The sequence below is a fragment of the Oreochromis niloticus genome, linkage group LG5, assembly GCF_001858045.2.
Source record: "Oreochromis niloticus isolate F11D_XX linkage group LG5, O_niloticus_UMD_NMBU, whole genome shotgun sequence".
NCBI classification, from domain to species: Eukaryota; Metazoa; Chordata; class Actinopteri; order Cichliformes; family Cichlidae; genus Oreochromis; species Oreochromis niloticus.
The window spans coordinates 24,249,697-24,275,901 of NC_031970.2; the positions used below are offsets into that span (position 1 = coordinate 24,249,697).

At 37.9% G+C, this 26,205-nt stretch overlaps 1 protein-coding gene across 33 annotated transcripts; it reads right to left on the bottom strand.

Moving 5' to 3' along the window:
• Window positions 1-155: 155 nt before the first annotated feature.
• Window positions 156-24,378, bottom strand: znf740a (zinc finger protein 740a). Of its 33 annotated transcripts, none has more exons than XM_019358953.2 (21): window positions 23,953-24,371; window positions 21,386-21,548; window positions 20,993-21,175; window positions 20,223-20,369; window positions 19,469-19,589; window positions 19,146-19,229; window positions 16,932-17,015; window positions 15,004-15,087; window positions 14,432-14,515; window positions 13,883-13,966; window positions 13,412-13,495; window positions 12,681-12,764; window positions 10,254-10,337; window positions 9,796-9,879; window positions 9,334-9,417; window positions 8,840-8,923; window positions 7,613-7,696; window positions 7,129-7,212; window positions 4,812-4,895; window positions 4,222-4,340; window positions 156-3,404 (listed from the first exon to the last, which is right to left on the bottom strand). In XM_019358953.2, exons 2-21 carry the CDS (start codon window positions 21,428-21,430, stop codon window positions 3,231-3,233), a joined length of 1,965 nt encoding a protein of 654 aa, XP_019214498.1. In that variant the 5' UTR covers window positions 21,431-21,548; window positions 23,953-24,371; the 3' UTR covers window positions 156-3,230. The 33 variants fall into 33 exon arrangements, with proteins under 33 accessions (XP_019214498.1, XP_019214499.1, XP_019214500.1 ...); XM_019358954.2 differs by having other exon boundaries at window positions 23,949-24,371; XM_019358955.2 differs by lacking the exon at window positions 23,953-24,371 and adding an exon at window positions 23,592-23,935.
• Window positions 24,379-26,205: the final 1,827 nt, after the last annotated feature.

Here is a 26,205-nt window from a genome sequence, read left to right on the forward strand (position 1 = left end):
TAAAAATGTATGAAGTAGAAGTTACATTTAAAGCAAAAAAACATGAACCCACCTAGATTTTAAATCAAATACAGTGACATATCATTGAAGTGTTTTTTAAACTTACCTGAGATCAAAAACACATTAAAAAAAAAAAAAAAAAAAAATCTTATTCCTTTACAAATTCTTTTTTTTATTATTTCAGCATAATAGTAAGAAGCCTCTCCTCTGATTTTCATACAGTTGAAACTAATTGGATCACAAGGGTACATATTAGTTAGCCCATTTTACATTAATCATTGTAACATTTTTTAGGAAGTTATTCTTATGCACTCATTTTCCTACACAAAATAATCAATATCAAGATCCTATCTTAACTGAGGACCATAACTCTGCATGCAAGACTAATAAAGAAAACAACTAATCTGTGATAGCTACTGTTATGCTGTTGTTCATCTAATACCATTATCAATATAATTTACTACAAATACCAGGGACTTTGTATAAGAAAGAAAACATTTTCTTGCGGTACTACTGCCTCTAGTGTCAAAAATCACCGAACATACTGGGCTCTCGACTGTACTGATCCAAATTGTTGTGTCCGCCTTTCGTGTTAAGTTGAGGAGAAATAGGCTTTGTCTAAAACCTAAAATCTAGTACAGATTGAAGGACAAAAATATCCATCTCTTTTTTTCGTCTTTTTTCCTTACACTCCAGTGTTTACAATTTCATCAGAATAAAAAAAGGTCCTTGAAACAATCATCAAAAATGTGATGACAAACTCGCAGACAAAAGAAAGATAAAAACAAAAGCCTCCTTTGATCTGTCTGTAAAAAGAAGAAAATAAAAATAAAACCTCAATCTTACAACAGGATTCTATTGCATTTAACAATGAGAATACTAAAAACAGTGAATGACAAAAACGTATTAACAAGTGACGTCTACTATATATTGTATTGCCCTTTTGCAGTTTTCAGTATGTGCTCACACCAGAAGTGTCCCTTCCACAGATTGGGAATAGTGTTTCCACAGCAGAGGATTTCATTTCTCAAACTTGGCTCCTCTGCTCTTTAAAAGGCCAAGCCGCTGATAACAGAATCCCATCTTTGTGCACACAGATTTGATAATCAATGGACCATTTAAAGAAAGCTTCTCATTAATACTTTTGGTAAAACATCACTCGACTCAGTCTTCCACTTCTCTGTATCGAACAAACATCTCTTCATCCTACAATTCACAGACCCTAGAAAGCGCGGCGGGACTCCCATCTCCACAAGTATCATCTGGACCACTCACTATTTATCCGAATAAGACCGTAGTTACCAACAGATTATTCGCCCCAGTCTGCACTGACATTTCTGGGTTAAACGACAGGACGACGTGATCACAAGTTTACCAGTCACAGAAAGGAGCGTGTTTGAAAAAGTCATTAAAAAGCAGCAAAGCGGGCCCCATGGGGCCACTCCTTGCTGTACCGAGTACTTTCACAAGTTCAAAAGGTAAAACAAATCGCTTGTAACGCTATCATTTAGTACTACAATGACTATTTGTGTATCCGCAACTTAAGGCTAAACCCAAAGACGGCATCCGTTATTACACACCAACTGTATAGTAATGTCTGGATGAAAAAGCAGTTAGGTGTGCGGCAGAGTTAAGGTGGTGTTGATTCTGCCGGGGCCTGCGACCAGCCAAAGCACCGCCGTGTGGAAAACAACGTAGCACGACTGTATTCTCACACGGACCGCCACGCCCAAGGGCCTCCTTTTTTTTAGGATTATATTCTGTGTTACACCATCACCAGTAACTATGACCCAAAATATTCAGTTATCACCATACATGACTTCTCAACAGAAGAGCACATTAGTCTGGTTCAGCGCCACTGAATCCATCCACATTCAGTAACCACGACAGCTTAAGGATTAAAAATAATAATAATAATAATAATAATAATAATAATAATAATAATAATAATAATAATATGATGATGATGATGAAAGGCTAGTAAATACATCTGATCCACAATAATAAACGGCCAAGAAAAAGGCAGATGAGAAAAGAAAACAACAGAAACATACTAAGGCCACAAGATTTTGTATACGCCCACTAATCTCACAAAGTGATCTGTACAAACATCACTGGACTTCAAAGTGGCTAACCTGCATCATTATACACCAGGATCTATGCAGCATGAGCGAGCAGAGGAAATGTCCTGCTTTAGTGCTGCAGATCTCTATACATGTTCTGTATATTTACAGCTGAACACCACCACACGCCCTCAGTACACATGAAGGAGGGCTCGCCAAGTCTGCCGTCCTGTTCTGCCTCCTTAAATCGGAGAGAAACGCATGACGCTCTGTGACCCGACACACTTTAAGTGCACACCTCGTCGACTGCAGGTCACGCTTTCGTTTCTTGGAAGTCCTGGTTTTACAGTTATTGATATTAGTTTTACGTCACACAAAGTTACTCGGGTTTTCTCAGGATACGACTGTGACGGTGGCAGAAGACTGCATTTGAGCCAAATTCCAATTTACGTCAACACCTTGTTTTTCCTACAAAATAATCATTAAAACTGGACCTTCCTAGCTGAAAAAGCCAGGAAACATTTTATGCATCACATCAGATTTACACAGTAATATTAATAATACTACTACTAATAATAATAATAATGCTGCTTTCAATGACCTGTCTTTATGCTTAACACTGTCCGATACAAGGTAAGTAAACTCTGGTCTGTACATGAAATGCCAACATAGTTTCCTTACTTTACCTGGAAGAAAAGTTCAGTTTTAATAACTTTAACCTGAAATGGCTGAAATGCTTTTATGATTCTTTCCAGGCCAAAGAGAATAAACAACAAAAAAAACATTAGAAAGAAGCTCAAATACTCTTCTTCACCACCTCATCACACAGTCAACCGTTTCCTGTCCGAGTACCACCAAATGCAAATATTTTTTTTTTGAACAATAAACTTTTTTTTTGCAAAAATCAAATAGATTAAGTACAAAACAGGACCACCGTTTATCACAGAAAAGTCTCATCTTAAAAAATGGGAAGAAACAGAAACACAGTAAAAAGTCAACAAAAAAAAAAAACAAAACACAAATGTCCCGCTGTCGTTATTAATCCCAAGACTCGAGCTGCAAGATCAGCCTGTGCTAGAATGTGATGGCACTCTGCACAGAGCTGAGAAGAAACCCTGTGGCTTGTCCCGTCTCTGGAGGTGTTGTGGATCCAGGGAAGATGGAATGTCAGACCGCCAGTCGACCCGGAGGTGGATGCAGGGGGCTCCAGGTTGGGGGTGCCGGTGGGGGTTCTTGGGGATATGGGCGTGGTTCGCAACAGGGCTGGTTCTCTACTTTGGCTACGCCGCGCCCCTGGCACAACCGCCGATGTCGCAATAGTCGGTCTGTGCGTGAAAAATTCTTCAAAAGATAAATATTAGACACGGTCAATTCAGGTCAATTTCGAGGTCATCATTTTAAAAATAATGTAAAATTAAAAATGTCATACAGTAAAATGGAACTATGAAGGAAGGAATTTAAACCATACGTGAGTACTCTAAACTCAGGCATGTCAAAGGGCAAACAAAGAGTGGAAAATGCAGAGAAGTCCCTAATATTTCAATAAAGTGACTAACAATGTGGAAAAACAGTTGTTCCCTATATATAGACTTTATCCAGATGCAGTGCCACCAATCCATCCATCCATCCATCCAAGTATTTATATGGCAGCATATTTTAGCATTTCTAGTTTTAGTGCATCGATACTGGCAAAGATCAAATCACTCGTGGAAAACCCCTCTTCTTTTTTCTAAGAATTCAGTCTGTGCTGATGAGCTAGACCCAACTCTTCCAGCCGTGTTTTCCTCCCATCGGCTGGCTGGCTCGCTGACAGAGACACCACTGTGGCTTTCACTGATAATTGTATTTACGTCTGTATTAACATATATATCTAGTTCCATCTTCACTCAAACCACAACCCACAGCACGTGCTGCTCAGTTAGCTCGCCACAGAGCAAAACAAGGACTACTGTTGCTACATGCAGTCCAAGGCGGTGGAGCTGGAGTTCATCTGCAGTATGAGAATTTCACCTCTTAAGAAAAATAACTTCACAACCTGACGTTAATCAAAACTAAAGGAACCGAAAAATCTGGTGGTACTGATACGACCCACTCAAGTCCAAATTTGAAATTCAGCACGTATGACACCCCACGCGTGTGTTTATTCATACATACATACCTGCTGGCACCGTTCACACTGGTAAGGCTTCTCTCCACTATGGACACGCTTGTGTCTCTCAAGGTGGTAGCGCTGAATAAACCTCATATCACACATGTCACAAGCAAATGGCTTCTCTCCTAAAAAAGCACACAAATACAAAGTCAATGCATCAATTTTAGCGTCTTGTACCAACAAACTGCGGGCAGATTTTTACTTACTAAATCTTTCTTTGCAGACTAAATTTCCAACATTTAAAAAAACAAAAAAATTAAAAAAGAAAAACATCAGGAAAAAAACAAAACGACTCCCTTATTAGTAAATTTCAACAGTGAATTTTCAGCATCTCATAACTGATGTTCTAAAAAGGCCTCGTCATCAACTCATTATGTGTAGATCAAAGTGGAATTTCATGTTTTTGTGGCCCGGATGTACGCATCATGGAGGGCCCACAAATTGGGGCAACTTTTTTTTTTTTTTTTTTTTTTGGAGACTGGTTCAACATCCCATCAAATGACTTGACAATCCAAACTCGAGTTTGTTGTGACCCAGTTATGTTGCAAGCACCAGTGCCTTTCTCAGTAATAAGGGTACGGTAGAGGAACGCATACCCGTATGAGTGAGGCTGTGTCTCTCCAGGTGGTTACGCTGAATAAACCTCATGTCACACATGGAACAAGCATACGGCTTCACCCCTACACACACAGAGCAATATATTAGCCCTACCACTCACAAGTCCAACAAACACAACTTTCAACCTAACTATGCACTGTCTATGCACGCTGTACTTTATTTTTCAGACATAATGCCAAAATGTTTAGACACTACGACTACACAGCTACGACCATTGGATAAACTATGAATAGACTTCAGTTATATTTTAACATAATACAGGAGATAAACATTTTGAAACAATATCAACAAAGCCTGTCCTGTGTGCTGTATAAGATTAAAGTCATTGTGCATCAATAATAGATAGAAATCATAGTATTTGTTCCCTTTGAAGTTTACAAATTTGATGTTGGACCCATATCCCCTCTTTACCAATATCATATATATATTTAAGTTACTCATGTTTAGCTGAGGTTTTTCTCAATATGTAGTGTAACAAATACTTCAAAATACTTAGATTACTGATTAAATTACTATAATCACAAATGTAAAAATGTGAAATGAGGGTAGTTAGGGTAGAACTGTTATCTGGGGTTATGTTTTGCTCTAACCGTAGCTGTTTTACACTGGTTTGTTAGAGACAATTGGATTTTGTAACATTGAGTTATTAAAAAAAAATAAAATAAAAAGGGAAAAAAAAAGTGGTTTTGACTTACTTTGTGGTTTAGGTTATGGGTGAGAGCTAATGCACCCCTTACTGGGACACAGAAGTATCAGAATTGCCATTTCATACCTTTGATTAAAAAGAATCAAAGACTTTAAGGACAAATTACTAAAATGTACACAAAACGTGTTTTGTGTTCTACACATTTGATTCTTGGCAATCTCAGGTATTGGATTTGGAGCGGGGTTTGAAATGATTAAGACCAAACCCTACCTACAAGGAGATTATTTCATAAAGCTTCAAGCCTTCTCAACAACAAACTAAACCCCGAGTAACACCTGGTATTAGAACTTTGAATGTATGCAATCTGGACACATTATCTGTCTTAATGAAATCCATAGATCCTTGGATTATCATTTTAGATTAATTGCATCTTCAATAGATAAACTAAATGATCAGTACTGCTCTTAATCGGGAAAACATGATTAAGTGCTGGTTCCAGGGTCTGTTGGTATTAATACCAACCCAGCTATTGAGTATGTGTGTGTTTCTGTTTTCATCAATGTTGATGCTCTAAAGTTGAAATATCAGATTTTACTCGTTGACACAAGTTCTATGGGTAGTGAACAAAAAAAAGTACAGGTACAAATGATGGGAATAAGCCTTCAATAGGCTCAGCCTTAGACAAAAAGTCAGCCATTTGGGAGCTGCTCAGAGCAGAGTCCTTATCTCAACCAAGAGAACCCAGCTGAGGTGATTCAGTGCCTCCAGGATACTGTAGGCCAAGAGTTTCAGACTTGTCCATCCATGAGGAGACCCAGGGGAAGACTGAAGACTGGGAAGATTAGATGTCTTGGCAGCCTTGGAAACCCCTCAGGGTCCTTTGGCATCCAATTATAATACACAGGGTTTTCTTGATCTAGATAATGTATCCAGACACACATCACAACCAGGTTTAAATGGGGCAAGGGTGTTGGTCAGATATTCTGCAGTTCAAGTATTAGATTAACCAAACACACTACCAAAAACTAAAGCGTGAACAATGGCAATTCAAACATTAGGAGCAACTAACCAAAACCCTAGGGGAATAAAATACTGTTTTAGATCCAAATGTATTCTCCCTAAGAAGTGCTAAACGATGTGCCTACTTTATAACTACACATAAGTATCCTTTATATTACACAATAAATAAAAGTCATCTACAGTACTGTGAAAAAGTTTGAGAAACTCGAGTTCTTAATATCTTTTTTACATCAAACAATATCATAATTAAGGTGTCTGATTTGTCCAATTCATTCTTTAGTATAACAACCCTAAGTAAATACAGTCACAAAGAACTTAAGATCATTGACAAAATGAACATCATATTCTACAACAGATGACCTCTACATGACCTTAACATCATGAGATGGTCTGGGATTACATGAAGAGAGAACGCGCTGAAACAGTCGATACAGACAAGAAAATTATGGCACGTTCTCCTATAACTAAAAGGCAGAATATGAAGTCCAAATCTGAACTTCATATGGAGTTACTTAAAATGAACTATTCATGGCATTATCTTTTAAAATAGCCTTGCTTTATTTTGACTGCCCAAAACCTTTGCACAGTACTGTATACAATGTGATAAGGGCAGGTGCGCGGACGCATACCCGTATGAGTGAGGCTGTGTCTCGCCAGGTGGTAACGCTGAACAAACCTCATGTCACACATGGTACAAGCAAAAGGTTTCACACCTAAATGCAAAGCATCAATATGTTAATTTCAGGTCTTTGAGCTTCTGTTTTACAATCCATCAATCAATATTGTACTTTTAACATCAATTTACAATTGATGGGTTGTTAACCATGCTTCACTTGTTTAATCTAGCCAAAGATTACACTCTAAATCCAATTAAGAATACATTAAACTGTTGTTCAAATTTCAAATCCACAGCTAAACACATCTCATGAGCTGATGATATCATAGTCCAAGATTTATGTACATGCCAAGATTTGTAATAATGTTTCCTTTCACAGATAATACAGGATAGCCTTGATTAAGACAAGTGCACTACTTAGTAAGAATAATAATAACTGCCCCTATATTTAAGATAATGAAAGTACTGTAGTACGGGTAAGGTGGGCGGACGCATACCCATATGAGTGAGGCTGTGTCTCGCCAGGTGGTAGCGCTGAAAAAACCTCTTGTCACACATGGTGCAAGCATAAGGTTTCACACCTAAACGCAAAGTAGCAATATTATATTACTTTACCTCAGTTTCCATGTTACCAATAAAAATCTAGGCTATTATTCATTAACCACACATTTGCCAATGCATGCAAAACAAAGATGCCAAATGTTTTCTTCATGAAACACTAGAAACCCACAAAAATCAGTTAATGGACCATTATATCTATATAAATCAAGATATTAGTACTCCAAAGAGTTACAAACTGAAGCTCTGGGTAAACTTTAATAAAGACCATCAGTTTCTATAAAAGCATGTTCCAATTTTAAAGTCTTAATACTAACTAAGCATTTTGCCAACAGTGATCTCTCCTTTTAGGCAAGTGATGAAATAAGAATTCACAAGAAATAAGATTCTCTGATTTTTCTAATTATTCAAATGTCTCTACAGTCCAGAGTTCCACAGTTAATTTTGTTTCAAAGGATGCTATGTGCTCAAAAGGGTGTCCATTATTTTAATTAGATTACTAGAGATGCACCGATCGACTCATGAAGGAGCAGAATCGTCCTTTTTCCAACATTGTCGGCCCAGACTGGCTCCCATACGTTGGGTTACTAGTGAGTTTCATGCATGCTCAATCGATTCCCATCCATGGTCACAGCCACACATTAACATGTCATTAGCGTCTAAGCTCCTCACTGTGAGTCAAGGCACAAAGTTTGGCAAACTAAACTGGGGAGGATCACCACAAAAATGTTTGACACTTAAATCACTTTGATCCCACTGAACGTGAATGTGGCTAAAGCTAGCCAGATCTCAGAGCCATCTGCAAACCAGGAGCCTCGGTATAAGCAACGATTCCAAGAGGTTGATATCAAGGGAAATTTTGGAGATAAGTGAAAAACACAAAAAGTCAATGACCCGTTATGTGGTGAAGTTACAAGGATAATGGAAAATGATGCAGGCCCTGACATTTGTCTTGTTACACAAATCTGTTGAACCTGATTTGTTTGGTAGGTGTGTACAGCAACCGGAATCTCCAAGAAAAATTGCAATCGGTGCATCTCTATAAATTCCCTATATCTATGCAAGATGTGAACTGGTGGTACTTGGTAATACTTGATATTGGTACAATAAAAGCTGTGTGACAGGGACCAATATAAAGTGTTATGGGCAGGTGCACTGACGCATACCCGTATGAGTGAGGCTGTGTCTTGCCAGGTGGTAACGTTGAACAAACTTCATGTCACACATGGTACAAGCGAAAGGTTTCACACCTAAATGCAAAGCATTAAGGTATTATTTTCAGACTCTTTTTTTGTGTTCACAATCCATCAATAAGCAAATTACTTAATTTATTCAGAATTGATGGGTTGTTAACCACTATTATTAATTTCCTTTTTTTTTAAGCTGTAACTTGTTGTTCATCCAATTCCAGTAAAGAATACATCAAACTGAACCAATTCTCAAATCCACAGCTTAACACATTACATGAGCTGATGATGTTGCAGTCCTGTATTTCCTCACAGTCACATAAAACGTTACAATTATGAACATAATGTAGGGTAGGCTTCATCAACATCATTCTTCTGGCCACTTTAAAGTAACTAGCATAAACAGCTTACTCGTAACAAAATGCACATACAGTCTGATTTCAGTGAAATGGGTAAGGTGGGCGAACGCATACCCATATGAGTGAGGCTGTGTCTCGCCAGGTGGTAGCGCTGAAAAAACCTCTTGTCACACATGGTGCAAGCATAAGGTTTCACACCTAAACGCAGAGTAGCAATATTATATTACTTTGCCTCAACGGTCTCTCCCTCTTTTTCCTTTATTTTCTATTTTTTTAAATTTAGAAAAAAATATTTAAGCTATTGGTTATTAACCACACAGTGGCCAATTCATGCAAAACCAAAACTTTTTTTCCCCCAAATAAATTTAGATTATAATTGCCAACAAAAATCAAAGCAGCAAAATACTGAATTATGGTTATCCTGTTGATTCTGACTGCTGACAGCTAATAAAAGACAAAATGTTTATAATGATTTATACATGACATGTCCCCTAAATATAAGTAATAAGACAAACTAAATTAAATGTGCACACTTGCTAACAACACATGTCATGGGCACGGTGCACGGACCCATACCCGTATGAGTGAGGCTGTGTCTCGCCAGGTGGTAACGCTGAAAAAACTTCATGTCACACATGGTGCAAGCGTAAGGTTTCACACCTAAACGCAGAGCATCAAGAGAATTATTTTTGATTCTCTACAACAGAGAAAAAAAAAAAGTATCTATAATTATGCCTGATAAATTAAATGTGCCAGTGTGGATTAAATTGATATCTGTGGTTAATAACCAATGTCATACCCCTGAAGTAACTTACAGGGGTACAATCTAAGATGCTTGTTTCAAATTACAAACTTCCCAGAGGGGCTCTAAAGTTCACTTAAACATGAGCTGATAATGTCATCTAGCTGAAATTATACTTAGAATGAATCTTATCATAAACTGTGTCTGAATACAGATTTACAAGACTAGCTCAAGCATACACATGTAGCAGCATCCTAATTTTGTGACAGCGTTAAGATTGGCAGACGCATACCCATATGAGTGAGGCTGTGTCTCGCCAGGTGGTAGCGCTGAAAAAACCTCTTGTCACACATGGTGCAAGCGTACGGCTTCACCCCTATACACACAAAGTACCAGCTTTAGCATAAAAACACTCAACTGCCAAAATTGATCCATGTTAAACTTTACTAATTCCTTAGTAAAGTTTGGCTGCACTTATCAGCGCTTTGTTTAAACTGGAAATTCCAGCATGCTTTAATAATCTGCCATTCCAATTGAAAACAACATTTGCGTCTCTGAATAATAAGGAAAATGCCCTGTGCAGAAAGTAGAACTAAAATTTTCCTACCCAAAAAAAACAAACAACTTATCAAAATGACAAATAAATAAATAAATAAATAAAAAATTGGGGTGAAAATTGAAGTCCACATTCCAAGTAGCACAACAAAAAGTTTTTCACACTATGTCAATGGGTGCTTCTAATCGTGTAATTTCAACATACCACATACAGGTTTTCTGGAATAGATTTGTTCACGCTGATCACAGAAGGTGTGACAATTTTAGGCAGTTGGCAAACAACTCTGCACAAGACATTAAGTTTGCACATTCATTTGCGGAGCAAGAATTAACAGGAAACTGCTCTGAAAATCATCAAACAGAACCTATCCTAGCACCGAAGTACAAATTAACTTTATCTTCCATAAGAGAAAATCTGTAGTTTGGAAATATACAGCTTTTTTTAAAAGAGAGAAGCTTGTGTTAGTTCCTGACCATCACTTTGAATGTGAAATGACACGATTATGTGGGGGGAAACAAACGAACACTGGCCTGGATAGTGGAAGTCCCGATCTAAGTAACATTCCCATCAACTGAAAAGACACGATGTTTCCCTTCAAGTCCCCCCTCCCACTTCTTCCAACAAGGCCACAAAACATACACCCCTTAATTCAGTTTGTAAATTTGCAAAACAATTCCCAATGAACAAATCTTAAATTCAGTATCAACATGTGAAAAACAAAAAAGCCCCCTCGTCTTTTAATAAAAAAATTTTCATTACATCAAGATAATTGGCTTTCTGTAATATTCAAAGCTGCAAGTACCGGTAATGTGACTCTTCTTTTTCTGTTCTTCCCCATACACACACAGTTTACAAGATTTAATATAAAAATTTGATACATACTGTCAGTGATGTAAATATGACAATGTCAAAGCTGTCAATATCAGTTTGATTTAGAGATCACCGAAATGCAGTGTCGGTCAAGTTACTTAAAAATAGTAATTAGTTACTAATCACTGATTACTTCTCCCTGTAAGTAATACAGTTACTTTACTGATTACTTATTTTCAAAAGTAATTAGTTACTTTATTACTTAAAAAAAAACAATACACAACCTGAATACATGATAAAGCAATAGACCTTTCAGCCTAATTCTACTTTTTCTACATTATCCATCATATAAATTTGAATCAAATGAAAAAGTCTCTTAACTTTATGCACATTGCATCAAGCAAAATTTAATTATATGCAACAGTCTCTGACTGGAAGAAATTTGTTTAACATTTAAATCTATTTTCTGCATATTCCAGTGAGTGGGGCCAGTGGAGGTTAGCTCAGTGAGCGGTCATGTCAGTGGGGGGGGGGGGGGGGGGGGGGGGGGGGGGGGGGGGGGGGGTCCGGGGGTTTCTCTGTAAATTTCACATTCCCATGGCAGCGTGCTAGGTGCTTGCTCAGATTTAAAGCTGTGGAAAGTCGTTTTCTTCCCATGTAGAGTGTACAGCGGACGCTAATGTTTTTGTCACTTTTACGGAATCAACCTCAAAGTAATGTCAGTACTTCCAAGCTTTAAACGCTGCATGGTCGTGCTCTCTCCTGCTCTCTATATTATCCATTGTTGATCTACACATGTCTGTTGCTGCTACTGACGTTGCATGCGTGTACGTCATTGTCATGAGACACTCTCACAAACAAAATCACAGTTAAGTAACGCAGGCTGCTTACGGGAAAGTAACAGTAATCCAATTACTTTTTTGCAATAGTAATCCCTTACTTTACTCATTACTTGAAAAAAGTAATCGGATTACAGTAATGCCTTATTGACCATCTCTGCCGAAGTATCAAACAGAGTTACCACAATAATTGTTCGGTTTAAAAAAAAAAAAAAAAAAAGTACACATATTTATGACTTCAATAGCTAAATAAACACTAGAGACTAGAGTGATACTGAGTTTTCACTTTATGGTCATCATGTCATTTCATATACAAAGTATGGAGGAAATATTACTACACAAATTCTTATAGAAGATCCTTACAGATAGATCATGACAAATTAACATTTGTCAGAAAAGTGATAGAAAGCAACACAAACTCGAGTTTGAAGCAGCCATGTAAACATTATTTGTGGGCACATGCAAGGGGAGAGTCAGGGTGAGAGGGGGGCAAGATTTAAAAAGCGAGGCATACCTGTATGAGTGAGACTGTGTCTCTCCAGTTGGTAACGTTGTATAAACCTCATGTCACACATGGTGCAAGCATATGGCTTCACTCCTAAAGACAGCACAACAATATCAGATGTATTTCAACACACTGGTGAAAGTGATGAACACCAAGACTTAAATAAATGACAGATTAACTATTGTAGCATGCCTTTTTACTGAAGGACACATTACACTGAAAAGACTAATAATATACAGACATTAAAAGGCGTATTAAGAAATCAAATATAATCTAAGAAACCGATTTGTACATGTTAAAGTTTGGTTGAAACTTAAGGATTACCCACTAAAAAATAAATAAATAAATAAAATCACCAACATTTAGTTTCTCCAGATGTGGGGAAACAGGTACTTGTAAACGACATTTTATACTACCAATGTCTGCAATTTAAAGGCTTTTTAGTGTAATGTATCTTTCACTGACTATACAATAGTCAAGAATAACCATGCAATAGTGCCATTACAGTGTTAATCACAAAACAAGGTAACTGACAGAGTCACTTTTTCTGTGGACAGTTTTCCAACAAAGCCTAAAAGCTCTATTAAACATTGTTTTTTTTATGAGGGGGAATTAATTTACCAACAATGTGATAATTATAGTATCATATAAGACGGTGAAATCAACATAAAACAAATGAGTATAAGGTTTATAAATATATAATGTTTCACAGTGAAAGGGGAACAATTAATCAAGCATACCAGTATGAGTGAGGCTGTGTCTTGCCAAATGGTAACGCTGGAAGAACCTCATGTCACACATGGAGCAAGCGTATGGCTTCACCCCTAAACGCATACAGTGTAAAATTTTAGGGGGGACAAAAATAATAATAATAAAAAAAAGTTCTCATGAACTATGTGCACAAAATGTGTCAATCTACATAAACTAGTCAATATTACGTAATAACAAGAGCAAGTACTTTCATGACCAGCTAATTCTAAACATACAAGACAGAAAAATATGTCACATAAACCCTAACAGCAGTTAGCAAATACAACGTATACAACAGAAAAAACGAAACTATTAATTCTTAACGTCTATCAATCAAGAATATGTAGTAACAAAAATTATAGCTTGCTTTGTGTCTGTCGGGTAGGTGATTCACACACATACTAACAAATATCAACAAGCCCTAATGGTGTTAAGTGAGAGGGACAAATAAAACTTAATACCCGTATGGGTGAGAGTGTGTCTTGCCAGGTGGTATCTCTGGAAAAATCTCATGTCACACATAGAGCAAGCATATGGCTTCACCCCTGCACACACAGAGCAAAATCCTTTGAAAATAATAGTAATAACAATAATAAAATAAGCACAATGAATTCAAGGACTCACTTATATAATGTATCCAGACATGCCAAAAGCAGTGGCACCAGTACAGTGCCACACTATATGCACATGGCTAACATTTCATAATCTGTTAACATGTCTGTAGTAAGGGTGGGTGGGGGGGGAAAAAAACCAAACAAAAAAAAAAAAAAAAAAGTGTCTTTTGCCAAACTTAAAACTTCTCATGCCAACATGCTTTTCGAGAGCCAAAATTGACTCTAAGTACTCATCAATTTGACTGTTACTGTAACAGTGAGTTAAAAATGCTTGATGTTTATGAGTATTTGGTCCTATAAAAAGGAGTGGCCTGAAAACTTAAAATTGGGTATTTGGGCACTAAGACAGCAAAAAAAAAAAAAAAAAAAAAAAAAAAAAAAAAAGCAGACCCATACCCGTGTGAGTGAGGCTGTGTCTTGCCAAGTGGTAGCGTTGGAAAAATCTCATATCACACATGGAACAAGCGTATGGCTTCACCCCTACACACATAAAAGTTTGTAAATATCAGCTAGAAACAGCATAAATTTTTAACACATGACCACAACTCTTCCCTTAGCATAGCTCTTCTTTTGGTTTCACATATTATACCAATCGGCCTGAGAAGCCAACGCACAATTTAGATTTTGCAGTGGTTACAGGAACTAAGATAACACTCGACTTATTTCATTGAAATTTGGAAAAAAACAAAACAAAAACGGTATAAATGTACATATAAAGTAGAGCTTTCAGCAGGGGAAAAGCTGAGGTTGTTTAAATACCCCTACTATGTATGCAAGATTTCAACTAAAGGTTTACCACTTTTTCATCCTCCTGTTACATACATCCTCATGCTCTTCAACATGTTATTTATTTATTTTGGGGGGGGGGGGCTGGTCCATCTAAGAATCCTATTCACGATGCACGAAAGTAGAAAACGAAGACACTTAAAACACGTCTACCTAATGAACTACGGTAAGCAGACGCATACCAGTATGAGTGAGGCTGTGTCTTGCCAGATGATAACGTTGGAAGAACCTCATGTCACACATGGAGCAAGCGTACGGCTTCACCCCTACATACACAAAGTATCAACATATTAGCTAAGACCTTCCTTCAAAGGAAGGCATCAAATTACTCAAGACTTTGGCAGGCATTTCATATTCTAACCAGGCTTCATGCAAACAGCGATTTGTTTTACATCCCATCAGTGAAAGAAAGGGGGGGCAGCTCATTTTCAAATAAAATGAATAGCACCATTGGAGAAAAAAAAAAAGAAAAAAAAAGAGCAGCAACAGGGCATAAGCCATACATGTCAGCAGCGAGACAACTAGTGAGCGCGATCACACCGGCCAGCCGAAGCACAAACATTCTCCAAAGTTAACCATCACTCGTGGTAACAAAGCATTTTTTAAGCAAATGGTTTTTCTCACACACTGCACATTGATTCCATTTATAGCAAAATTAAGAAAACATGTTGCTACATGCGCGCTTCTTCCTTGCACACCAAAGTGATGGCCTGCAAAAGCTTACAATCTGCTTTCTGCCATAAAGTTACAAAAGACGCAACTGAGTAACTGTATGAATGTTACTGTAAAAAAGCGAGGCAGTTACAGCTTAGAAACATGAAGCCCTCAGCCATTAGTTTACATTTAAAATGTGGACATCAAAGGACTATTCCCATAATATACCATGGCCAAATCAAATCAACTACTTAAATATGACTTTTGACTTTTTTCATACAGTCAACAGAAATGTGAAATTTAGGCAAAACAGTATTTTCACATTACTGAAATGTCACTTTTCAAAGAAGAACAAAAAAAACTAACTGAACTTTCGAATCTTCATTTGTAGATCAACTAAGTCAATTAACAATAAGTCATAGTCAGTTTTTTGATGATTACTTGGTACACAACTATGCAGCTATAAACAACAGCTGATGGCAAGCTTTACTCATTTTGCCCGAAGTGAAGCCGCAGAAAGAGTATCAATCGGGGATTACACTGGCTGTGTGTGATGACTTGACCTCTAAGGGACGGCCAATATTTTGGGGCTTCAGGTAACCCCAATAGAGCCCCAGTTGTTTGAGTCAACACTTCCTGTTTCGTACACTAGTTGTTCTTTAGAGATTCACCACAAAAAATAAACAAATAAATAAATGTACATACAACTTTAAAAATGTTAATAAAGTGAAATTATTCTCAGATGACAGACAATTATTTTGAAATTTCATTTCAGCAAAGATGTTGCCTATTTTGCTCTTCACAACGAGCACTTACCCAAATACAGCTAAAGTTCAAACATGACAGATCAAACCCTTGGAACACATTTGGAAACTTCACAAACATTTGGACAACTTTTGTTTTGGTACAAGAGTCTTGTCCCTTCGCTAAAAATTGCATGAATGTAGATTTTTGTGCACAGCAATGGTACAAGAAGGATTATGTACTTTGACAAGTCCACCTCAGCAACTTTGGGCAATGCTAAATGCTAAAATTTGTCGGTGTATGCATGTAATTTAACATTCTGATGTATACTGAAGTGTCTTTTTCAAACGTTAAATGGTTGAAATAAAGCAAATCAAATGCTGATGCATTTTTGTACCATGATAAACTTTCCTGTTGCGCTCTTCTGAATATATTAAAATTCAGTCCTTTCATGGTATAACAAATACCCTAAAGAGCTCTTTAAACAATTTGTTCAACACTTACTCAAAAGTTCAATCCCCCAAAAAAAAGTTCTCCTTTAGAAAAAAACAAACAAACAAAAAAAAAAACCCTACAAAAAGGCCATTTCCCAGCTGCATGTTTACCTGTAAGCTGTTTGTGTCTGACTTTAAATGCATAAATTCTGATTTCAGAGAACTGATTTTAAAAACGTTTTTAAATGTTAAACTGGGTACGGTAAATGGACGCATACCCGTATGAGTGAGTCTGTGTCTCTCCAGGTGGTAACGCTGGAAAAACCTCATGTCACACATGGAACAAGCGTACGGCTTCACCCCTACACACACAGAGCATAAAATTATTAGCTATTCATTCTAATAAGTAAGTGATTATGTTAGAAAAAAATTATATAATATATAAAGTAGAAAACAAAGAACAGATGCAATTTTGCCACAAAGTGCAAGTGGTTACTCTTAAAGATTACTGGTGAATTTTTAATAAAATTTATAAAATGGGGGGAATAATGGGGCAGCAGCTCTGAAGAACAGGTTTGACCTGCACATAGTGCATACTTTTAAAAAAAAAAAAAAAAAAAAAAAAAAAAAAAAAAAAAATCCAAGTATTTTTAAAATAAAATCCTCAGTTTATATTTTATATAATTAAAAACAAAAGAAAAAACACAACAGCGAAAAACTAAGAACATAGTCCTTTGATGTCCATGCAGTCATTTTCACTACATATAAAAAAAGAATTATATACAAAAATTATTTAAATGATTTTAAACATGCACAAATAACTATGCATTGCATGTTTTGCAGTCTGTGCTTTCAGGCATTCAAATTCACAGAAATGGGTCCACAAGTCTAAGTCCACTTTTAAGTCCACTATCAAAAAGTCTTAAGAGAACTGTGGGTGTTGTCATTTAGAAATTTAAGAATATTGGGAAGGAAAAATACTAAATAACATAATAAATAATTCATCTATGTACCGATACTGCTGGTTTCAAAACAACCGTTTAGAGAACGTTTACCAACATATATCTGCTTCTGAATTGAAACTTCTACAGGAACTGCATGTAAGAAAGTCTTGGCAGATATTTGGGGAAAAGAAAAAAAAAGGATGGTGTAGAAGAAAGGGTAGTCAAATGTGGTCTGCTGTACTTGTGTTCCATCATTTTGCACTGTAACATGTTGTACTGCATAAGGTAACATCAGAAAACTTGGGTATATCTGCCATAGTGCAAAGTTTAAATTTATTAATAAAAAAAAAAAAAAAAGACCAAACTATGTTAAGACAAGTGTATCAGACAGACATCTTGGGAGGATCAAACAGCACTGCACAAACAAAAGTCCAGATCAGAAATGCTTATCTCGCTCATTAAAAAGGAAATACAGCCAAAAGAACAAGTCTAAGCAAAGAGCCAACAAGTTGGAAACAAGACCCAACAAATCAGTTTGAATTTGCACAAAGTCACAACACAGACTAATTTCCTGGGCTGTACCAAAATATAGATGCTGTATACAATTGTTTGGCTATTCATCTGTTAGATACGCCATCTCATTTTACACACCTTGACTTTACCTTACTACTGCTATGTCCTTTTTTCCTCTCTTTGCTGTTTTAATGGGTTGAGCAGTGGTGGCAATTATTCGCCAAGCTTCTAAGCTTCGGTAGTAATTTCAGCCTCCAAAACACCTACAGCTGAACTCTGCTCCAAGGTTACGGTAGAGTTAGCCAAAATAAACTAAAAACAAAAACACATTTTACTTTATTAGAATAACAACCTGGATTTTAGACAAAAATACATTTTTTAACAGCAATACGGTGTACTTACAAAACTGACTAATATACACAGGCGTTTAATTTCAGTCTTTGTAATTTGGTCAAATTTGTAAGCAAGCAAGAAAAGATTCTGCTGTGCAAGTTTATTGAGTGAAATGGACTGTGTTATGTTTACAGTTGTAATGTTAAAACAGAAAACTACTAAAATGTATCTTAATATTTACACACAAAAATGAAAGAAAAAAGTGCAACTAAAGACAACAAAAAACCCCACTTTAAACACTAAATCTAACACTGAGCACAGAGAAATTTGTATCATAATTTGTTAGACTAAATGAATATACATGCTAAAATTTTGCAAATACTTCTACAACTGATGCTGATCAAAATGTAATCCAGAGGGAAGAAAACTTGTAATAAATGCTGAAAAAGTAAGAGTTTTTAATAGTGGACTCGGGATTATTGGACCACACAGTATTCAATTTCCCACTGTAAACTTTCCAGTTATTGGGAACACATAATTATCAGACTGAACATTTTGAGGTGAACAGATTTTGGGAGTGGCTTTGTTGGAAATTACTGTCCACTGACAAAATGAATCCTGAGCATCTGTCCATTGACTTAAGTGACAGACTACACAAGTAGTCAGACTTATGTAATATGGGTACGGTTAAAAGACGCATACCCGTGTGAATGAGGCTGTGTCTCTCCAGGTGGTAACGCTGAATAAACCTCATGTCACATACGGCACAAGCATACGGCTTCTCCCCTAAACCGAAGAGCACCAGTTTTAGTTAAAGTCCCCACAGATACCGAGTGCCTGTGAGGCAAAAGCTATTACCAAACAACGTTTTAAGCAGGCCATTGCAAAACTTCACAGTCGCTGCACACTCCTAGACTCAGTATAACTCAAGCTTTCAAAGCCTCTTTTAACAAGTCATTCACATATTTAGGCAATAAAGGCTGTCCTGGCCTAACTGCACTTGAGCTGTTCCAAACAAACCATACCTGTATGAATGAGGATGTGTCTTTTGAGGTGGTATCCACTCCTAAACGCTCCGTAACAGTGATCACAAATAAAGTTTTTCTGCACTTTGGATGATGGACCATTCTCATCGCCACCTGCGCCCTATGGAGAATGGCCAAGAACAGTGGTTAAACAGTTTAAATCCTGCACCTTCATTGTGTACTAAGATTTCTGAGTTATACCCCAAAAATAGCACCCGTGCAACTGATCAGAATTGGATGAAATTTTCTCATTTTTGTGAAATGTCAGCAAGTGCAGACCTATTGCAATTCCCCCCATAAGATATAAAATGGGAGTTATTTATAACCACTAATCCTTAAAATCAGCAGTATGAATGAAGACAGCATGAAAGGTTGTTTTGTTTTTCAAACTACGTCATTTACATCTGAATTGACAAAATACCCCACAACCCCTTCCAATGGCCTAATGCCCTCATGTTACTGCTCCCCCTGTTATGCACACAACTGCAGTTATTGTGCTCTGCTTCACTCTGCTCCCCTCCCCCTCTTTCCTCTCCAGAGATCCTCCACCCCTCCACATCTTCCCTGAGCTCCTCCCCCACCCCCACACAAACAAAATGTGCACACGAGAGATCCAAGTCAGGCGCACTCGAATAAAGTTAAATGCTTTAACTACAAAATATGTACAAAGCGGCTTGGGCGCATTTTCTGCAATGAGCAAAAATTAACAGACGCAACGGAGACAATTCTCTATTTAGCAATCAGAGCCACTGACCTTCCCTCCCCTTCCTTCTTGTTCTCTCACTTTACAGGGCGTTACTGATTTCCTGTTCTTTTTTTTCTGCTGCATGTCCTCGTTGGCCCTCATCTCTTTCTCATCCAGCAGGCGGGGAGCTTGGAATTCACCTTCCTTCCGGATAAGCTACACAAGCCAGACAAAAAAAAGGAAAAAAGTTAATAATTTCCTATTATTAAGAATAGGTTAAAAGTGCTCTCTGAGACAAAAACAGAATGTATGGACATTACTGAGCTGAAATGATGCAGTTTAGCCATTATGTCCATTTCTGCCAACGCTGGCAGCAGAGGTCGGTCACATATAACAGTTGAGGTTTCTATTTTCTAATTTTAGTTAAACCATTACATACTTTAAAACCATTTGGCATACCTTCTGATGGAGAACTGATAAGTGCTCTTTAATTTTCTGGTAATTCCAAGTTTCGGTTGCCAAAACAAAAAAACTTGTAGGTTGTGGAAGACAAAGAAAAATGGGCTAAAAAGGGAACTAACTACGCACCCTTGAGTATAACTTGTTAGTGCTTAGGTTAATGCCCTTTTCCATCCCAATTTCAATCTATATCCAATCTAAATTATAAGTTAAAATGCTAAACAGAAAGTAAAAGTTGTTTTAAACTGGGAGAAATCACAATAGGATCTCCGATTACATCTGAATTTCATAAAAGCCAAGTGTTTACACCCTTCACAATATCAGTAACACAACATAAAACAGCCCAATTTCCACTCCACATTTCCCATGTGGGTCCTAACCAGGGGTGGACAGCTCATTCCAGATGGGAGGATCATATGGCTCTGAGGAGCACGGTCAGGTCCTTCTCTCTGCGGTGGTGCATGGCCAAGTGGAGCCATCATTTTTTTGGGTGGAGCGGCCATGGAGCTGGCCTGCATCAGGGCCATACTGGACAGGACCGCTTCGCAGCCAAGCAGCCCCGCCTGCAAAGAAAGAGAGTTAACAACAACACTTTACCAACCACATCAAGCATTTCAACAAATTAGCAGTCTGCAATTTCAAATGATCTGCATCTAAGACAATACTGCGAGTAGCACGCAATGTGCTTTGGCAGTCATCAACGACAACATCCTGAGTGACACAAGACTGCAAGTAAAGTTATTTGTCACCACTTTGGTGTTCTTAAAACAAACCCATTTCATATGGTCGCGGACTGAGCTGCTGGGCAGATGTGACATTGCTGTTGTATATGTGAGCGCAGGGGCAGGGGTGGGGACAAGGTCATCCAGAGATCCGTCAGTCAGGATGGTCGGGCTGGTGGGAAGCCACACCCACCTCACTCATCTAGCATTAAAACTGAGGAAGAGGAGGATGTGGATGAAACAGACAAACATTAAATTACAACAGCAGCACCTGCTGTCTTTACCGTTACATATGCCAAAGAAATAGAATACAGAAATGTTTCTCATTTGGACAAATGATTGGACTGATTTGCATAAAGGGTTTACTAACTGTGGCTAAGATTTACTTAATCATGCTATATTTTTACCTTACATCTATGTTTTTTTCCGCATTTTATAATAAACATGCCCAAATTATGACTGGGATCAAATATCCTACTCATCTCACTGCTGAGGAAACACCAGCGAAATACAAGAAAAAAAAAAAATCTGCTGTTTAGTTAACACAACAAAAATGTGTTGCTTGTAATTTGCACAACATTAACAACACTCCTATGATTGCAAGAGATCATTAATATGGGCGGGCATATTTACAATTCTAATCTGTTTTGTTTCCAGTTCTGCATATTAGATTTGTCTGTGTTGAGACATTAGTGTGGAGGTGAATTTAAGAGATATGCATATATCATCAATTTTACAGTAGCCTTAAGTACAATGCATGCAAATTTATAACAACTAAATATTCTTACACATTTTAAGTTAGCATCACTTCATTTATGTGCAGCATATAGATGCAGAATATGCTTCACAGGTTGTAAGGATCGTAAAGCTCCATGTTTTGAGAACCATTTCTGTTAACCTACTAAATACTGTAAGCCTAGTGCACATCAAATTATATTTTTTGGTGTATGTATTTGGATCAAGTTTGGTTATGAAAATTTCCCCACTAGTTTCTGGGCCAACAATCTAAAAAGGCACACTTTGCTCTAGGTAATATATACGAAACTCTTGTAAGGCATCATGAAAGGTCATTTTTGGTCTAGCTAGTTTCAATTTGTGTAAAACCTTCAGGTCTTCCCAATTAAGTATATATTTGCGCAAAAACAGAAACTTGTGAAGATGGGCATACTGCAGAGAAACTACAGCAGAGTCAGACAAATCACATTTAAAAATACTAGGATGACTGATGAGACAATTAGCATGTCCAAACACTTAAACATGGGACATTCTTAAAAAAAACAAAAACATCATGTATCATTTGTAGTACAGCAAATATGTTAAGTACGAAAGGTAACAAAAGAAAAAAAACATGTAAAATACAAACCAGAATTCAACATTTAATAGCACAAAAGAAGCAGCTGCGTGGGTGGGATTCTGTCAGTGGGGGTTATTATTATTTTGAAGGAAATAACTCAGATTACATGAATCTCCTTGTAAAGTACAACTTGGGGTGATATCATGGAGAAAACCCTAGCTGATGTGGAATATATATGAGTGAGGGTGATTCTCAGTGTGCTGTTGGGGACTAATGCAAAAGTGCTTGCAATGCAATAAACTATAAGCCTAAATAAAGTAAAAAGCACGCAAAGTTCTCCGACTGCACCCACGCTGATCGTTTGCATTTAAACGTGCGTTTTGTGTTTTTAAACACGAGGTTTGTTAACTCGAATGTTACGAGGAGGCCATTAAATTACCGAAAGAAACACTGCTCGGTCTTGTGAAGGGGTTCTCATGGGGTTTTGTGTTAGTTTGAAGGATCGTTGTTATACCCACCATTATACGGGTTACATGCTACGCTTGTGCGACACTACAAAGGTTAACCGTGGCCAGAAATATTGTTTTACACCAGGTTTTCGCCATCGGCGTGGGTTAACTAAAAAGGGCTAACGTTGCTAGGAAAACAGACAGCTAGCGGATTGCTAACATCAGCCAACACTGATTAAAACACTACACGAACACGTTGCGTAGTCATTTTCAGTTTTTAGTAGCTGTGTTTTGTGGTGGCGGAGAAAAGTAATTGAGCAATTATTAAGTTGCTCTTAATATAATTTATTAGCTTCACCGACGGGTGGCCTTCAAACTACCACCCAACCCATCATTAGTTCTGCTGATGCTGGAACAACCTAGCTAACATCAGCTAGCCATCAGCTAGCTGCTCGCGGGCGCCCTCGCCCACTCTAATGTTACTGCTAGTAATCGAGCAAATTTTGAAGCCCACCTGGTCACCGATGTAACACAGCTGCAAAGCGAGAGTATATATCTTGCTAGATTTATGTATTAATATTATTATTATTTTTACACAACGACGCTTCTTACGATATAAGCTAAAGCGGTTCAAGACAAGACTGAGTAATAAAGGCATTCGTGATGGCCGTCGCAGCGAGTGCCTCCCCCTCCCGACGAATAAGCTAACATTTGTTAGCGGCCTAGCGAGAGCTAACATTGACGCCGTAATTTTGTGCAAACCCCATTTGCTCTGCTACCACATGATGGATTTTGCAGATAAAGCTACCAGACCGCTTAATGCACATTTGGAATCCGCGGTGCATCTGAGAAGAAATGAGAATATATTTACCTACCTTTCTGCTTCACTCGCCCGACGTTTTCTGTACCGTCTAGTTTACAAACACAGGAAACGCCACAGGATGTAACCCACTCCCCCACACAGCAGCAAAGCCTCCTCAAGCGAAGAGAAAAGGGTCATCTTCTATCAGCTCTCCGTGAACAAGAGACCCTTGGCTCGAAAGGGCGGACAAAAACTCAGTCCATTTTCATAAGTGGCGTGGGGATTTTGACGCCCACTCCACACTGTTGTGGCTGTGTGTTGTGGTGCTGCTGGTCTCTCTCAGTTTGCAGGAGATACAGACTACGACTGAAGAGACGCAGACGAAAAGGAGCGAGCGCTTAAAATGACAGAAAACAGGGACGTGCACACAAACACCGGAGGGTTATAGTAGTAGCTCAGTCTGCTGCCGCTTCGCACATGCTTGGCTGAAGTGCACATGGGGCCAAATTAATAACCATCACTAGCCCATTACTATTATTACTGCGGACGCTGCAGCTTTTATTCCTATATATCAATATTAGGTTTGGTGACGTCATTGTCAGTAGTGTAAGGATCACTGATTCCTTTTAGTCAGTTTCATTCTGGACTTTGAGCCTTTCTTTGTATTCGCTTTACACATTAGCCTGAATTAAACACATTTCCTCTAATTAATCTATATCATTTGGTGATTAGAATAGGCTATGATTATTTTATTTGCCATTAATAATGTAATGCTGGATATCATTGATTACTTATTGGCTTTCATAGTTCATCGCATCTTGGATCTCGTGTCATAAAACTAGCTTTACTGGTAATGTAGACTAGTGTAGGCAGGACATTTTTGGAAAATTATTACCTTTTATTAATTTGTTAACTTATTTTGGCACAACACCTAGGATATTTTCTTTCTCATCCCTGTGATGTGTTCATGGTGCAGATGTAAGGTGGCGGTCGCGGTATTTCAGCATCTACAGTAGCTGGCTTCAGAGGAGGAGCAAACACAAACTCCTCCTCTGTACCTCCTGCTCTCCTCGCTGTATTTCCCAGGGAGAGAGAAAAAACCCAAAACAAAAACGTTAACGTGATACATTTTAGAAATTAAGATGTACGCAAGACAAGACCGGAGAGGAAGATGAGTATTACTTTCAAAAGAAATGACTGCTCAGCAAGTGAACTTTTAGTGAAGCGGAAATTTAGAATCAGCAACAGCTTTGTTGGCCAAGTCTGTGTACACATACAAGGAATTGAGCTCCTTTTTTTTCTTTGCTCCCAGTGTAAACAGAATAGACAAACAGTGGAGACTACAGCAACATAGCAGCATGACACAGACATTAACAGCATGTATGGGATATTCATATGTTTAATGATGCCAAGTGCAAAGATGTTGGAATAAATTGTGGAATAAATAAGGGATGAATAGCTAGTTACTATACATAAAGTATATACACGGGGACAGTCTCATACATGTAATGTCCTATTAAAATTTTTGTGTTTTTAAAGATAGTGTTTTTTTATATGATGAGTTATGAATGCTAATTTTGTGGTATTTAAAGACAAGGTTTCATGAAAGTAGTTTACTAGACAGTTTAGTGCAATTTAGTGCAGGCTGGTTAGTTTGCACATTTGTGGTAAAGTTTACAGTAATGCACTATTGTTGGAGTGGTGCAGAGCAGGCTGTGGTGCTCATATCAGGTAACAGCCTGTTGCCTGTCTCATTCTGCTCTCTTCTCTTTTCCCTGATCGCCCCCCGCCCCCCGCCCCCCCCCCCCCAACCCAACCAGTCCCGTCAGATGCTGCAGCTCCTCCATGACCCTGGTCCTGCTGGAGGTTTCTTCCTGTTAAAAGGGAGTTTTTCCTTCCTACTGTTTCGAGTGCTTGTTCATAGGAGGGTCATGTGACTGTTGGTTTTTTTTCTAATGCTGTAGGGTTTTTACCTTACAATGTAAAGCACACTGAGGCAATTGTTGTGAACTGATGCCATATAAAATATATAAATGTAATTGAATTAACTTACATCACAGGTAGAAGACATCAGTTTATACACCGATCAGGCATAACATTATGACCACCTGCCATATATTGTGTTGGTCCCCCTTTTTGCTGATAAAACAGCCCTAACTCATCTAGGCATTGGCTCCACTAGACCGCTGAAGGTGTGCCGTGGTATCTGACACCAAGATGTTAGCAACAGATTTAATTTTAACATGTGAATTAGAGTTTTGCATCAGATCTATATCATAACTTGTGCCATAACTGTAACTCCATTTTAACCCTACACTGCAACATT

What these genes read in the sequence shown, in the direction of transcription:
- znf740a (XM_019358953.2), bottom strand. Translation starts at nt 21,430, where the DNA reads ATGTCACATCTGCCCAGCAGCTCAGTCCGCGACCATATGAAATGG. An exon ending in ACACAGCCTCACTCATACGG is followed by an intron (nt 9,418 to 9,795) that starts GTATGGGTCCGT and finishes CTCTGCGTTTAG; the next exon opens with GTGTGAAACCTTATGCTTGC. An exon ending in ACACAGCCTCACTCATACGG is followed by an intron (nt 4,341 to 4,811) that starts GTATGCGTTCCT and finishes GTGCTTTTTTAG; the next exon opens with GAGAGAAGCCATTTGCTTGT.